Source organism: Dreissena polymorpha, chromosome 14 (genome assembly GCF_020536995.1).
Source record: "Dreissena polymorpha isolate Duluth1 chromosome 14, UMN_Dpol_1.0, whole genome shotgun sequence".
NCBI classification, from domain to species: domain Eukaryota; kingdom Metazoa; phylum Mollusca; class Bivalvia; order Myida; family Dreissenidae; genus Dreissena; species Dreissena polymorpha.
Window position 1 is genome coordinate 3,555,642 of NC_068368.1, and position 15,402 is coordinate 3,571,043.

The 15,402-nt window shown below is 33.8% G+C and overlaps 1 protein-coding gene across 1 annotated transcript; it reads right to left on the reverse strand.

Annotated features, from left to right (window-relative positions):
• Nucleotides 1–1,185: 1,185 nt before the first annotated feature.
• LOC127858770 (interferon-induced protein 44-like) lies at nucleotides 1,186–9,984 on the reverse strand. Its single transcript, XM_052396043.1, has 7 exons — nucleotides 9,846–9,984; nucleotides 7,487–8,022; nucleotides 6,136–6,194; nucleotides 5,777–5,971; nucleotides 5,182–5,325; nucleotides 4,175–4,346; nucleotides 1,186–2,480 (listed from the first exon to the last, which is right to left on the reverse strand). The coding sequence occupies exons 2-7, from the start codon at nucleotides 8,019–8,021 to the stop codon at nucleotides 2,149–2,151; spliced, it is 1,437 nt and encodes a 478-aa protein (XP_052252003.1). The 5' UTR covers nucleotide 8,022; nucleotides 9,846–9,984; the 3' UTR covers nucleotides 1,186–2,148.
• Between the last annotated feature and the right edge of the window lie 5,418 nt (nucleotides 9,985–15,402).

A 15,402-nucleotide genomic window follows, 5' to 3' on the forward strand; every position in this document is an offset into this window, starting at 1 on the left:
ATAAATCTCGCCACAAAGACGTGTTTTTATGATTCTTAATTTTGGAAAATTATGTCCGTTCATCATTTACTTTTACTTTCGTTTTCAATTATCATCTAAAATATCCGCGTTTTTATACACTTTTTAACATGGTGTGCAATATCGCTAGCGTGTGGTGCTAGACATAATTATAGACGTCAGCAGAAGTCGTATGGTGCCATTGTCGTATTGTTTTTTTAAATATTAACAATTTGCACCTGATTATAGGGTCGATCGGCTGTTGTCGTTGTGCTATTCCGATCAATCGGGATTCCTCGGACAATTTCGCCATAACGGCGATCGTTGTGGTGTAGCCCACTGTCCGAAGTGTTCAGATTGCTATTCCGATAAACAAGGCTACATACAACTAAACATAATTGAGCGATTGTGTTAAACGATGTTCCGCGATGTCTGTGTCCCATACTGTAATTATTATCTAGGAATGTGTTTACTCATATCAAATTTAAGATATGAATTGATTTTATAGTATGTTATTTGCCACTGCTAGAAACATTGTGATATCCGTTTATACTAAAATGACAATTCACGTTCACTTTCGGTTCACTATGCAACTAGAGGTATCTCATTTTATAAATATCATTCTTGTGAATGATATTATCATCTGACACAAACACAATATATATTTAAATCGCATGAACTTTACATAAGATCTACGAAAGTTACGCTCTACAGTTGTTCGTGTGACTTTGGGTTTTACCTGTTTTTTCATAATCGGACCCATATGCCTTTGCATATGCGTACACGGCACTGTACCTCCTAACGATCCCAAAATTGATTGGGAAGTTTATATAAATTAAACTATATAATGGTGTAACCGAAAACATATCACTCTTTGGTGGTAACAGACATTTTAAATTCAGTTGAAAATACTAAATGATTCAGCCTATTTCGTCTTTTAACCGTTGTACGAAGAAAACACGACATCCGATAAACACAAATAAAGTATCAAATAAACATATTTTTATAGCGCATACCGGTATGTAACATTTTATGAATGTCCTCTTTTGCATCATCTATTTGTGATGTTTGCACCTCTAAAAATAGTTCTCAACAATTATTTGCAAAAGCAGTGTGGAAGGTAAAAACAGTCGCTATAGACCTTTATTTGACTTTCATCAGCATGTCAGCAACTGTAACACACTCCGGTTGTGAAAAAACAACACGATTTTATTAGAATATATAATAATACATTCGTTCAAACAGGATTGATTTCAAATGACATTGTTATTTTTGGTCATCAAACCGTGAATTATTACTGTTAAACTCAGATAAACTCACAATTTGCATTATAATTCTTAGATAAAAAAGCATGGCACTGTTATACATGGTAATTAACATCATCTTTACCTTAAACGCATCATTACGGCATAATGCATTGTTAAATTTATAATAAATAATAATGTAGCAACCATACAAAGAGACTCATTCTTATAACCATTCGCTAGTCTTTTACTTAAAACATAAGTGACCAATTGTCTGAACACAAAAGAAAATGTATTCCACAAAATATTACGCATACGATTACAACTAGGGTAACCACATTTAACCTGTCAATGCAAATACATTTGAAACCCGGTATAAAGGCTCGTAAAACCTCAAACTTGGCAATTAATTCATAATAACATAACAAAATGAACGTGAATTATTTGTGGAACCAAATATGATAACAATTAAATTGCAATAAAATAGACGACGTATTCATTTAAATGACAATAATATATTATAATAATCAATGACACACGGTCAGCATATTGTATAAAAAGAAATGAAAAGAGCAATGCAAATAGTAGGTCATAGTTCGTTGCAGATAGTACATATCCTCAGTAAAAACCAGTTACTAGTTTATTCCTTAACCGTAAAAAAGGCTTAACCATTTCTCAATGACCAAATGCATATTAATCCCATTATTAAAAACAAATAAATTCATAGCAGTTCATAGACGCAAATATACAAGACACAAGACACTTGAGAATGAATTCTAACAGTCATAATTCAAATACGTACGCGTTGTAAATCGTTACATTATCATTAATCAAATTGAATTTGGAAAACTGTGTATGTGCAAGTCATGCACAATAATACTTGAATGTAATAACCCCAGCTTCCGAATTAAATGGTTTCTGAAGCAGATTCTAAATCGTGTCCCTTTTCTTTATCAGGACAATCAATGCTGTCAGTTGTTTGATTTTCAATATGATCCTCAGCCAAGTACATGATCTGTCTCAACGCAAAGAGTGTCAGGAAGTTCAACCCGTCATACAGCATCAACTCATCTCCGTAGTTCTTTACAGGAAACACGTGGTGCATTGGGAAGCCGAACATATCGCAGACATTTTGCACTGTTTTCGCAATTACAGAGCTCGAATATACCGTCTCTAAGTTCCGGGCGACAAATTTGTCTATCAGGTCGATTTTCGTCAAGATAATCGCTTGAGGTATTCCTTTGTAATGGGAGCAAGATAAAAACATGTATTACAGACGAATCTGTTAAAAGCATACTTGTACATATAAAATAAATCAACATGTATTTTTAAGGAACAACTTTACAATATCCTTGTTTCGTTAAGAATTTTTAAATAAAAATTATTGCATATTGCAGTTTTCTCTTTTATTTGATATGAATACATAATGGAATTATTTGCTGGTAAACTGATTATAACAGTGTTACAGACATGGTAAGTAACTGGAAGTATACAGCTGATTTTACAATAAATTACAGCACGGTTAGAGTGCTCACAAACTAAAGGTTGACGTTCGGACCAGCGATATCACAATACAAAGATCATCAGAAAAGCTTTGTATGATGAGCTCAAACTGTTTTTATACTTATTTAGTTATTACAGGACCTTGATACATGTGCAGACAAAATACAGACATGCCGAAACATTTTTATGTTGTACTATCTGGTGCAACCAGTTGCTAGAAAAAAAAGTTGAATATATTAAAACTGTAATATTCAATTCTATGCCAATAAGTATAACTATATTTTAGAAAGTGACAATATTTCAGTAGAACTTTTAATTCCAACCCAGAATAACGAGTATTTACTCCTTTTATAATTTTGGATGTATATTGGACATGCAGTACAACATTTGTGAAACAACCCGTAGTAAGCCATTGCTTCAGACAGAAACAACATTAAAGTATTAACTGTTGCACTGTAGCCATAATTGCAAGCTTCATTCGCAGATTGCCGCCATTTTGTTTTCAACAAACCAAACTCTTGTTAACTCTACGCTAAGATATCAAGAACAAATGCTCTGAACAAGTGTCTTGACGATTGGATAAAAAATGGGCAGTCTCCAGTATTCAAAGTTTCACTCTAGCCATATATTGAAATTTGCACCTCCCTGGCAGTCGTGTTTTTCAACGGACCAAAACCATCATTGAACTCGACCAATAAATGATTGAAACAAATGTTCTCAGCTAGCTTCAAAACGACGAGTTTACAAAAAGTGACAACTAGAGTATTTATTTGACTACAAGTGTATCTTCTGAAATGTTCAAACAATGTAACTCTAGCCATAAAGGGACAATTGACCACCCCACTGGCGACCATGTATTTCAATGGACTTGACCTATTATCGAACTCAGCTGATATATCATAGGAACAAATGTGATGATGAAGTTTCATAATGTTTGGGCACACAAATAAGTTTTCAAAATCTTATTTAAAATGTTATCTGGCTGAGCTATTATTGGGATACATGTTTTGAACAAGTGTTAATAAGATCGGACAACGCATGTGGCCTTGAATGTAGTTCCCCCCCCCCCCCCTATGTAAATGTTGACTATATACGGCGCACACCGCAATGACCCTTGACAAGCGACGGAGAAAAACTGATAACATTGCTTCCACATTGCAGTACTTTTTGATTTGAGAAGTGTCTGTCATTCGATGAGCATAAATCGAATCATAATTAAGGATCTGTGTATATTTTAATGTAACATTGTGCGACCCATTGTAATGCTCATCAAGAATACGTTCACATAATATTGGTTGATATACATTTTTTGTATTTGCTATATATAAATTTAAATTTCATCTTAATCTGTAATCGTGTAAAAAACACGTCTTCTCACACGAGTATAATAGTCTTGACACAGACAAAACGGCACAAAACTTAAGTGTTACCTTTCCGCATTGTAAGAGCCCGGAAACTTTTGATTTTTGCCAGCGTTTCTGGGTCAAGCTTTAGTAGCGAAGATACATCCAGAACAAAGACTACACAATGAACCTTGTTGTTTAATTCTGGCTTCGTCACAAACGCCGGATCGTCAAAAGAAATCGGTTTTTCAGGTTGAAACTGAGTAAAACAAATTTGAATTTAATTGATTTTTGTCAATATATACTTCATACCAGTAAACAGCAAAGTGGTCGTAGACAATGTTAATATGGAGGCAAACAATAACTTCGTATTGCCAGTGTGTTAATATCAAATCAGATAAAATCGGCGTTGAAATTAATTTAATAACAGGAGAAACATGAACAAGAACATCACATACCGCACCGTATGTGATTTGTTTACAATATACATAGACGATTGCCCTTTTTTGATTTTAAACTTAGGAATTTCGACATTTACAGCGTGTCGTTCATAGACATGTGGGCTAAACAAATTCTTCATTTACTGATGTAGATAAGTAAAATGAAACAAAATCATTATTATAATGCTGATGTTGATGTCATGTTTTTAGGTCAACTTTAAACGATCTTAAACACGCTATGAAGTTAAATCCCTCAACAATACACAACGTTTTATTCGTTTACATTTAGACCCTGTTTAACTTTGCGTTCCCATAATAACAAAATTGGCGCAATTCTACTGGCACATTATCTTTTCATCGCATGCACTATACATGGAGTCTAACTGTGCTATCAATCACTTAAACCGGACACAACTATTTATAATCTGATTATACTGATTAAACTGATCAAAGGTAAATAATCCAAAGGTAAATAACATACTTTTTATTTTATTAAAAACGTTTTAAATCAAATCTAGTTGTAAGGTCGAAAGACATAATTCATTTACAAAATTAAAATGAATGTTTTTTATTGGATAAAATGTAGTTTATTCCCGTAGCAATTTAAAGGAAGGCTGTTTTGCGTTTCATACTATTCACAGTTTAATTATATACCTGATAGTTTTCTGGAATATGACCATCCAACAAAAAGTTGAACTCCATGGTGTCAATACCCAAATCAGGTTCCAGCCCCCTCGTGTCACATATGCGCGCTTGAAGGGCTTTGCCTCGTGTTGATTTGAATACGTATGGCTGGTACTGAAATATAGTGATATCGATAATCGATATTTTTTAATATGAAATAGCGAGCTTTACTGGAAGGATACTGGTCTGGCTTGCTTCTGAATACAGCGGCTTTAACGCCATTATGGGAAATATACAGTTATTATTTCATAAATTGTATTTAACGGTGATTTAAAAACTTTGTCAAGGCTCTCTCTTCAAGTTTTCGTGCCGAATAATCACGAATATCGTTTAAGTAAATGCTAAAATGTTCGCCTTGTGTCTGTTTTAGATTTTCTATACAAACAATAAAACGACAGAATAACAAGACACACATCAAATAATGTAATGAAAATAAGTACGTATTTATACTGCACCTGACAGCTCATTTCCATAAATTCTTATATATAGTTATAGGTTTATTGGCCAAACGTTTTGTTCCATAATAACTTTATATGCATTATTAAAGGCTGTCATTGTGACGTACGGATTTGGTGACGCTATGTCTTCCTTCCCCACAAAGAGCCATATGTGTGATTCTACCCTTGAACACTGAGTTGATCGTGTTGCATAAACTCGATTTCCCGGAACCGACTGGGCCAATCAGGACGATGCGATAATCTTGGATCAAACTATGCCTCGGTTTGATCGACTGAACCTCTTGAATGAGCTCCTGCACCAGCTAGATCGTGAGAAAGGTTGGTTTAATTAAGTTTTTTGTTTTATTGACCATTGAAACATTAGTTGCCCATTTAACTAATGAACATTAGTTATTTATTATAACTAAATACATGTTTCTCGGACAATCAATTATTGTTTCACTTTTCATCAATTTACTGAACATACCTTCTTATTCCATTCCGGTACTTTTCGCCATTCCTGCTGTACTGCCCATGGAGGTTTAACTACACAGAAAAATGTGTGTTAAATACTGAACATGCTAAAATACATAGAGCATGGTTATAATCTATTCGGCGAAACAAAAACAGCTAATAACGTTTTAAGGATTGTTTTCTCAATGCCCCGCTTAATAAAAAAACTATATAACGAAAACAAGTAGCTTGTAAACTTAACACAAATTTTACGGGGTGAATTAATGTCCCTTCCAGCGATGTAACGCCCCTTTCGAGGATTTTACGTCCCTTACGGCACCGGAGATTTAACGCTCCTTCCGGAGATGTTTAGCTGCTGGATATTATAACTTCCCTCAAATTTTGACGAACGTCGGAACCAATCCATTTGTAAGTACAATTACGCAGTCATTATAGCTTTTTAAGGACACAGGATTCGTCATGCGTAAACTGACATAATGAGGTTAAATGTGGCAAAGTTTTCGCATATGTTCTAAAATAGTTTTTTTTAAAGCTCTTCATGTTTATGGTTTTAAATGTGCATGAGGCATTGATTATCATTATTTCTTTTCTCCCATCACATCATTTGTTTACCCGCCTTAAGTGCGGGTATTTATTTAAGTGTTTAGTGGACCAATGTCCCCAAGTCTACCGTCGTTGTTCGATGTATTTCCTATTATTTACATGCGAATGAGTTACAACGGTATTTATATGTGACTTATAAATGATATAAGCTTGAAGAATAGTTTTATAAATGGTGATGTAAACCAATAGACATGGAAAACAACTTTTCAGTAAGCCAGACTAGATTAACATCTCTGTAAAGAAACCCATGGTAAAGGCTTTTGGAAGTTAAACAGTTCATTTTTACATGAAACAAAATATCTAAAGATTATTAAATTGAAAAATGAAATAATTAAAAAACAGTATTGTCTACCTGTTTATACCACTGACTTACTGAATAATGTCTGTGATAACTTGTTGCAGTTTACTATGAATGATCAGCTGTTTTTAGAAACTCTATTAATGAAAATCAGAGGTAAAACAATATTTGTTTCATCTTATAAGTCCAAACAGAGGAAGGATAGAGATTTGTTCTTTTCACATCGAATTGAAACACTAGAAAAAAATGTAACGCAACAAACATTGATGAGCTTAACTTATTGCAACAGGAACTATCAAATATACGTTCACCAATATTCAAGGGATAACTTATAAGATCAAGAGCAAAATTCTAAATTGGATGTGAACATAGCAAAATAAGTATTTAAAGTAAATTATTTTGGCAAAATGGTCCTTATGATATATATTGTATGACATAAGGAAGTATAACATAAAAGTCAAACCTGCTACACTGTATACTTCAAGTTCTTTAATTTTCAGGTTTCCGTTATGTATTTCATTCCAGTTTGATACCCCAGACATCGTGTAGTTGGTACCAAATGAAAAATTGCCGTTCAACTGAAAGAATCCGCCGCTGCTATTTAGAGTGCCGGAGAATAGGCTCATATCACATGCGCTATTCGAACCAAACATGGGTCCAAAACTTGCATTTGAAAAAATGCTGTACGTGGCATTTGAAACTGGAAATTTTTGAAACTTATCTTTATCGGAGAATTTCAGTTGGAACAAGAAGGCCTTGTCGTCTCGTGTAGCACCAATGCCAGCCGCCCAGCTCGCAGAGGTATAACCACCGAAAACGGATCCCACCTCATTGTACACCACGGTGACTGTGGCGCCCTGGTGGTCGCATTTTGCATGGAACGTTTGTGACGTACAACCATCAAGGGTCGCACTGTACAACAGGGTAAACTGTGTTTGCCCTTGACCGATCCACTGTTCTAGTTGTGTTGTATCTGAATCTCGCAACTGACCTGTCATTCTGAAGAGCAGAAACAAAATGAGGACGTGATGTTTGCTGTATAATCCCGTTTGTCTTACGAAGTTAACCTTGATTAAAACACACATGTAAATGTTTCCTCACAGCTAGATTTATAGTTCACACCAATTTTGACCTTCTTAGTCTCTGTTAAAGCATTTTTAACGCGATGTTTTTAATTGCCACTTTGTTCATCACAAACCGATTATCTCGTTATGATCGGATACTGTCCAAACAAAACATGGTGTCATAAACTTAGGGACCTATAAATGGGTCCCTGTATAAAAAACATGTGGCAGACGACAATTTATGATACCTCCATGTCATCTCTTGGTATATTGAGCAGTCATTTGAGCCAAATTTTAAAGCCAAAATACTTAACTGCTGCTTCAAGAAATATGTTAACATGTTTTTTTTTAATGAAGGCATTTGTCCGAAATGGATTATAATAGCCAGTTTAATCATAATAATAAAGTGTTTAATAACTATAAATTAAAAATATTGCACACATATACTGCCACACAATTAACGTATTGAACAGGTACCGGCAAATGTAAAGTCCACGTGTAATGATTGCATGTTACTGTAGTGAAGGAAACACCATCATAAAAACAAGCAATCACGTTAGGGGTAAAAAAATAAATACTTGCGTATAATAAATATAATAGATTTATAGTATAATAACATGCTAGATTGTATCACTCATTATCACTAATAAAGAGATTTCAATTTACATTTAAAGTCAGTTCAATTTGCATAATATGCAGGGTTTTTTTCAATGTGTATGCTAAAATGTATTAATATTGTCATTCAATGTAAACGAAACCAAAATTCATTCAATGTAAAAGAACATAACCACAATATTAAAAGATTGTAATGTATCCCGCGTTTTTAGGGCTTTGTTTTATAATTGATTCAATGCAACTCTTAAACTTTCAATCGCTGATGAAAAATAACAATATCACATCTTCCACTTACAATTATAATCAAATTATTATATGTGGTATTATATTTGAAATATCATTTATTAAAGTCTTACTATTAGAAAAAATACGGCTAATTTATAGTTTTGTTTTGTGAAATTGTCAGTATATATTTAGTCTTCCGACCACCTTTACTCTGATGCTAATAAATAATTCGTATTTTTATAAAGAGGAAATTATATTAATGAATGTACATTTTTTGGTACTAAATATGTTATATTTGCACTATAATTTAGGTGTTTGAATGTCTATATCGGATTTTTTCCCATTTATTTACTAAACAAACGCTCTTTATACATTTTTTTACGTTACTGCAACCAGAGCTTTTTGCCAACCAGTCAGTGCGCATGCGCGGAATATCCAGAATGTAAACAATAACAATCAACTGGTCTATACATCAGTAAGGGTGTACTAATGATTGATAATCGTTTAAGCGTCATCAATATTTATAAATTGTAAATACATTTGCCGTACCATGTCCTATTATTCCAAAATATTTACTACAGTATATGTCATTCACAGCTGTTGATAATGACTCCTAACACTTCCCATATACATTTGGTTTAAAATCATATCTCGCAATATTGGACGCTTAATTACGACAACCAGTTTTGAAAAAAGGTCGCACATAAATCAACCATTACAACAATAAATGTTGTGCAGACACCTTTTTTAAACAGAAGATTACTCCACGAGGTCGGATATTCACGTGAAAACAGTCATTTAATGAGCGAACGCATGCAATACATCATTAAGTCCATATATCATTACGAGCGGTGTATGCACATATTCTTTATTGAACATATTCTTCTTAATTAAGCACAATATATTTAAAGAACATACTTTTTTCTCGTCGATGATAGAAGCTTGTCACCGTTCGCCAACAAATTTCACTCCTCTGCACTTAACCTACTGCAAGATGGCTAAACTTTGGGATTGGTGGAATGTTTAAGACTGCCTAGTCAAAGATCCTAGTAACAAGTGAGCTGTAAGCGAAATAAACAATACAGCCTTTTGCGTTCCGGTCGTTGTACCATTTACGCCCTTAGTCTTAGTTGAAATGACAAGTGATACTTGAAAAATAATTGCGATTGCCATAAAGCGGCCCCTACATGTGTAGAAACCGCGCTCTATGAAAACCGGTTTTATTGAATGTGGGTAAAGTGTCGTCCCAGATTAGCTTGTGCGGTACCCTTCGTGGGTGTTTAAATGCCTGTAATTTAGTATGTGTTTGAATAGATTTTAACAGAATTAATTTGTGATTACAGGTTTTTAAGTTATAATGTTAAACAAAAATTTGCACATTTATCATAATTTTCATTCTATTTGTCTTTATTGTAAAATATGTGTTTAAAAGCGGGTGCTGTTTAGTGTACATAAGCTTTTTGCACAATATGAAATTGATATCTACCTATGGGTTTGTGTGGGTTTGTGTTCGAGAGTGCAGTTATTTTCATGGAATTAATACTGGGTATAAGGATAATTTATAGAATGTAAAGAACTTAAAAAGCCGATTCAAATGAAAGTATATGCTGGATATTTTATACGGGTTCTAAGATATCACATTACACTGAAATATTTTACTGTGAGTGCTTTAAACTGTTCATTCTCTTGGAGACTTTTATTAAAATTTGTAAGCAAACGAATACAACAATAATTTCACAATTTAAGTTAAAAAAAAACGACGCGACTTTTCCAAATCTGAAAGGCCCCAGTCCTGTTCTCGAAATGGTGAAGAATTAAAAAAACAAACATTTCTAACTTAGCCAAGCGACTTGCGGAATAAATTGAAGTAAGTAAACGATGGACAATTTAAGAAACATATACTTCGTTAAAATGAAAGCAATTTAAAACATGTGTGTTCCCATACTGCTCGGGTCCAAGAAATATATCCAAATCATCCAAAAAAATGAAATGCTGCAAGCTATAGATCCCGCAATTACGTATTTGCTGAGTGTTCTTATGTCATTTGCGAGTTTTAAATTGGTTAAATACATTCACATTGAACTGTTCAGTACGACTAAAATTATAGTCAAACATATATATTTCGTGTAAATAGAAATAAGTGCGGATTGTTTGTTAGCGGTGTAAGGGCCTCAGCAAAAATATATGTAAGTAAAAATATATAGTTTGTACATAAAGAAACACCTGTTTGGACTCCGGACCATTTAAATGGGACCTGTTAACGTTTTAATAAATTGAAAAAAAATTAAACATATAATGTTTCAGATTTGGAAATGTTCATTGTAGTTTTTCTTTAAAGAAAACAGTAAAATGAGAGTTGCCTTCAAAATGAACAAAAGGATTCCGTGTTTTTTCAAGTACATGCACCGTTTTCTCGAACCATTGTTGTGTAAGCAGTTGTGTAATATACAATACTTCAATGTACATGCAATTTGTTAATAATATTCAACATGCATCAGAAGAAAATTAACGAAGCTGTGATGGGCATTGTTTTAGGCTTTTTGAGATGCAAATGCAGTTACAGAAGCATTCAAATGTACTAAAATGATGGACCATGCTATAACTTTGGGAAGTATTCGGAATATTCGACATGATGCTACTGTATAGCGCAGAACAACGCCTGGTGGTGCTACAATATCAACTTCAAGTAGACGTCCATATAAGGTCACGCCTGACGTCGTATGCAAAATTCGTCGGTGGATCTCTTAAATCAATCCGCCGACCCAGAGAAAAAAGGCATTGGAAACAGGAATGTCCAAGGGAACAGTATACTACATCATTAGGCATGTTGTGAAAGCAAAACTACGGAAGAAGTTCAAGGTTCATCAGCTCAACATGGCACAGATTCAGAAGCGCGGGGCCAGGTCTTGGAAGCTATATATCTAAAGCTTAAATGTGGCAAGTGGAGAGATTTTGTTTTATCTGACGAACGATGTTTTATCTTGGTGGAAGTTATGGAAGAAGAAGAGTATATTATGCCAGAATGGGAGAAAACGTTGGCGATAAACTGAAGTTTGTAAAACGTGATGCGTTTGCCCGTGGCTTCATGGCGTGTGCTGCTTTATCGTCCAGAGGTAAATCAGTGATCAGAATAATTCCCAAAGGGACCAAGGTAAACTCAGAATACTATATCAATAAAGTTCTGAAACAATGTATACGAAAGGATGTACCGAGACTCTTTCCGTAGGATAAACACGTCATGACTTTCCATCAGGACAGTGCATCTAGCCACAATTTTAAACACTGTTTTCTAAAACAAATCAAAACATTAAGTTTATAACACCCGAAGAATTGATGCCAAAGTCTCTAGAAGCGGCCCAAATGGATTTTGGTATATGGGGGATACTAAAACGACGCTTACAGAATCGACACGTAAACTCACTTTCTGGTCTAAAAAGAGCTCTGAAAGACGAATGGCGCAAATTAGAACAAACAACCATCAACTAGACGTTGAAATCGTGGCCAAAGCGTTGCAGGATAATTTACAATTGCCATGGATCTCATATTTAGCATTTGTTGCAAAAAAAATGTATTTAGATTATAAATTATTCATATTTTTGTTTTGTTCGTCATGAAATTGGGCACCTCTTGTACTGAACATTTATGATGCCCTAAAATATCCATTATATGCATCTTTTGGCGATTTAAAAACCTGAAATTTATAAAGCGTTACAAACGCGATACGATTGAATAATTTGGAAAATTGAATTGATATCGTTATATTTTGTGACATTACGAGGAATGCTTATACAAAGTATAAAATACGCCATGAACTATACCAGAATGGATGAAGGAGTGGTTAAAGGTCCAGGTAAGGATTTTTGTTTTATACTGGAGCTCTTTAGTTCCGATGTTTACATTTATCAATTTAAAGCATTTAATTAAAAACTTCAAACCAGGCCAAAAATCAGTAAACAAGCCCCTTTAATATATACAGATTTATCATATCCGTTTTATGCGGCTGCCACTAAAAAACGGAAACCGTCGCTTGTTGAAACAATAGTCAATATTATTGTCCTCAATTCATGACTCACTGTTCTTTTTCCACGAATGGTGTATTTTTAGTTTGGTTTTGGAATAGTTTGCAGACGGATAAACTGCACGATGCTGAGTGTTTATATCGTTATTCAAAAACGTTTTCCTGCCAACAAGAAGTGTCGATATAACAAATTACTAGAAGTTGATATACACATGTTTTAATAAAACGTACGTAACCCACCGCGAACGACAACGAAATGATGGTCAGAACATTTAACATTATACTCAGTTATATACATGGTTAATTTGTAAATTCACACATTCATTAAAAAAAAGAAAAGAAATTACTTTACGTACACATTATTACCTTTTTATAAATTATTCACTCGAAATGCATTCAAGAAAGAGCTTACAATAATAAATGAATCAAATTAACTTAATTGACTCGCGTCATGCGAAAATTGGTCTTATGTCATATGCGACCAGCGTAGCTTCAGACCTGCCAGCGCATTTGCACAGTCTGGATAGGCGATACCCAATCCGCTAATGAGACCACGAAACCTTAGGTGACATTATAGCGGACAGCGTAGATCTTGGCCGCCCGTAGTTAAAGCCGATGTTCGCATGTCCGTTAATATAACGTATACCCATATAACATAATTTAAAAAGCACAAAGAATTGTCTAATGTCAGATATTGCTGACAGTCAGATCCTCGGACTTGCCTAATTTACAAAATAGGCGTAAAAAAGTTGTTTGTTTTCACCAACCCAATTGCACTAACGTCCATACGTGTTTGTGCGAACCACACCCTGATTTTCGGTATTGCAATATTAGTTTTCGATCATATTCACTAAAATAACTATAACATGAAAATACAATCGATCAACTTTACTTAACTGACTTCAAATTGACCAAAACATATAAATATAATGTTAAATACAGAGTGGGAAGGTTTCTGCATGTCATGGCATATTCTTATTAAGGGTAATCAATCGGTGTGCGGTAAAAATGCCAGAGGTAAAAATGCCATAGGTAAAAATGCCATAGGTAAAAATGCCAGCTGTAAAAATGCCAGAGGTAAAGTGGTAAAAATGCCATAGGTAAAATTGCCATAGGTAAAAATGCCAGACGTTATATAGTAAAACAGATTTTTGAGCAATATTTTTTAAGGATATTGAGTATTGTACGGAAACATTTTTTTTTAATTGAACATGTTGTTAATGGTTGGGAATTTGTGTTTCTTTGATGAATCGGTCATTCAAGAAAACTTGTTAAATTCATTGTAAAAGGATATTGAGTATTGTACGGAAACATTTTTTTAATTAAACATGTTGTTTGAGAATAATGTGTCAGTAATACATGTATTCTAAAGATTCACATGCTTTTTTTAAGAAATGAAAGATTCAAATGTGTCTTATTTATATTGTATCTGTGTCTTAAATGTGTCTTATTTATATGTGACTACGTGCTTATTTTTTTGAAGAAATGAAAGATTCATATGTGTCATATTTGTATTTTATTCATGTCTTAAATGTGTCTTATTTAAGACTACATGCTATACCGCCAGTGCGATGCAATAGATCTTAATTCTTAATCTCCACTTTCACACTTAGCGCTGTCTTTAATTAGGCTACCTATATTTCAAGGACAGATTACTGAAAACTAAATAAAAAGTACAACGGTGATGTTGATCCATGTTGATGTTGATTCTAGCTCGATCATATTTAAGTAAATAATATTAGTTCGGAATTATACAATTGCGTATGATATGGTTAGAATATATAGACATTTATTAATATTTATTAACTGTACTGATATCCACATCAAATAATGATTTTACCTGTATTATTTGCCATTGAAAGCGTATTTAAAATAATAATGGTAAATAAAACGGACGCTTGCAATAATTGTCATCAAATATTTCAAACGGTATAAATATAAGACAATGGTAGAGCGTTTACTATTTATTGAAGTATTTTTAAGGTACACAACAATTTAGCAATAAATGAAATCAGTTATTTTGGCAGTAAATCCAATTTTTCCAGTACAGTAGCCAGGTGCCTGTGTATTGAGCTAATAAGAAAGCGGTTACTAGAATTACCGAAAGCGCGCGCTTTCGGTATCGGTAGATTATTTGTAGTATTTGTCGAACTATTTTACAGTTGCGCACTACGGTACGTTTAAACAAGTTATTGGAAGCGTTTGAGATCGCAATACTTGTTAACATCCGTAAAGGATTAATATGATGATACATTATTTGTTTTTCTTTTTTTTCTCAAAAATATTTTTTATTAATTTGCATGTGTATGTGTTTCAGGTGAAAGGAAATGGGCTTCCTGTTACCTATGCACTCCAACCACCCGACTTAAAAGCAGTACATCGAATAGCTAGTTTTTTTCAGTCTTTCAGTTAACGGATTAATTGAGTTGCGTTCTGAGAAAACTGGGCATATTGCAT

Bases quoted from the DNA above. Each gene is read 5' to 3' on its own strand.
- LOC127858770 (XM_052396043.1), bottom strand. From the start codon at position 8,021: ATGACAGGTCAGTTGCGAGATTCAGATACAACACAACTAGAACAGTGG. The intron at 5,972-6,135 runs GTATGTTCAGTA...CTCACGATCTAG, and splicing joins TACCGGAATGGAATAAGAAG to CTGGTGCAGGAGCTCATTCA. The intron at 2,481-4,174 runs GTAACACTTAAG...CCCATTACAAAG, and splicing joins GGCTCTTACAATGCGGAAAG to GAATACCTCAAGCGATTATC.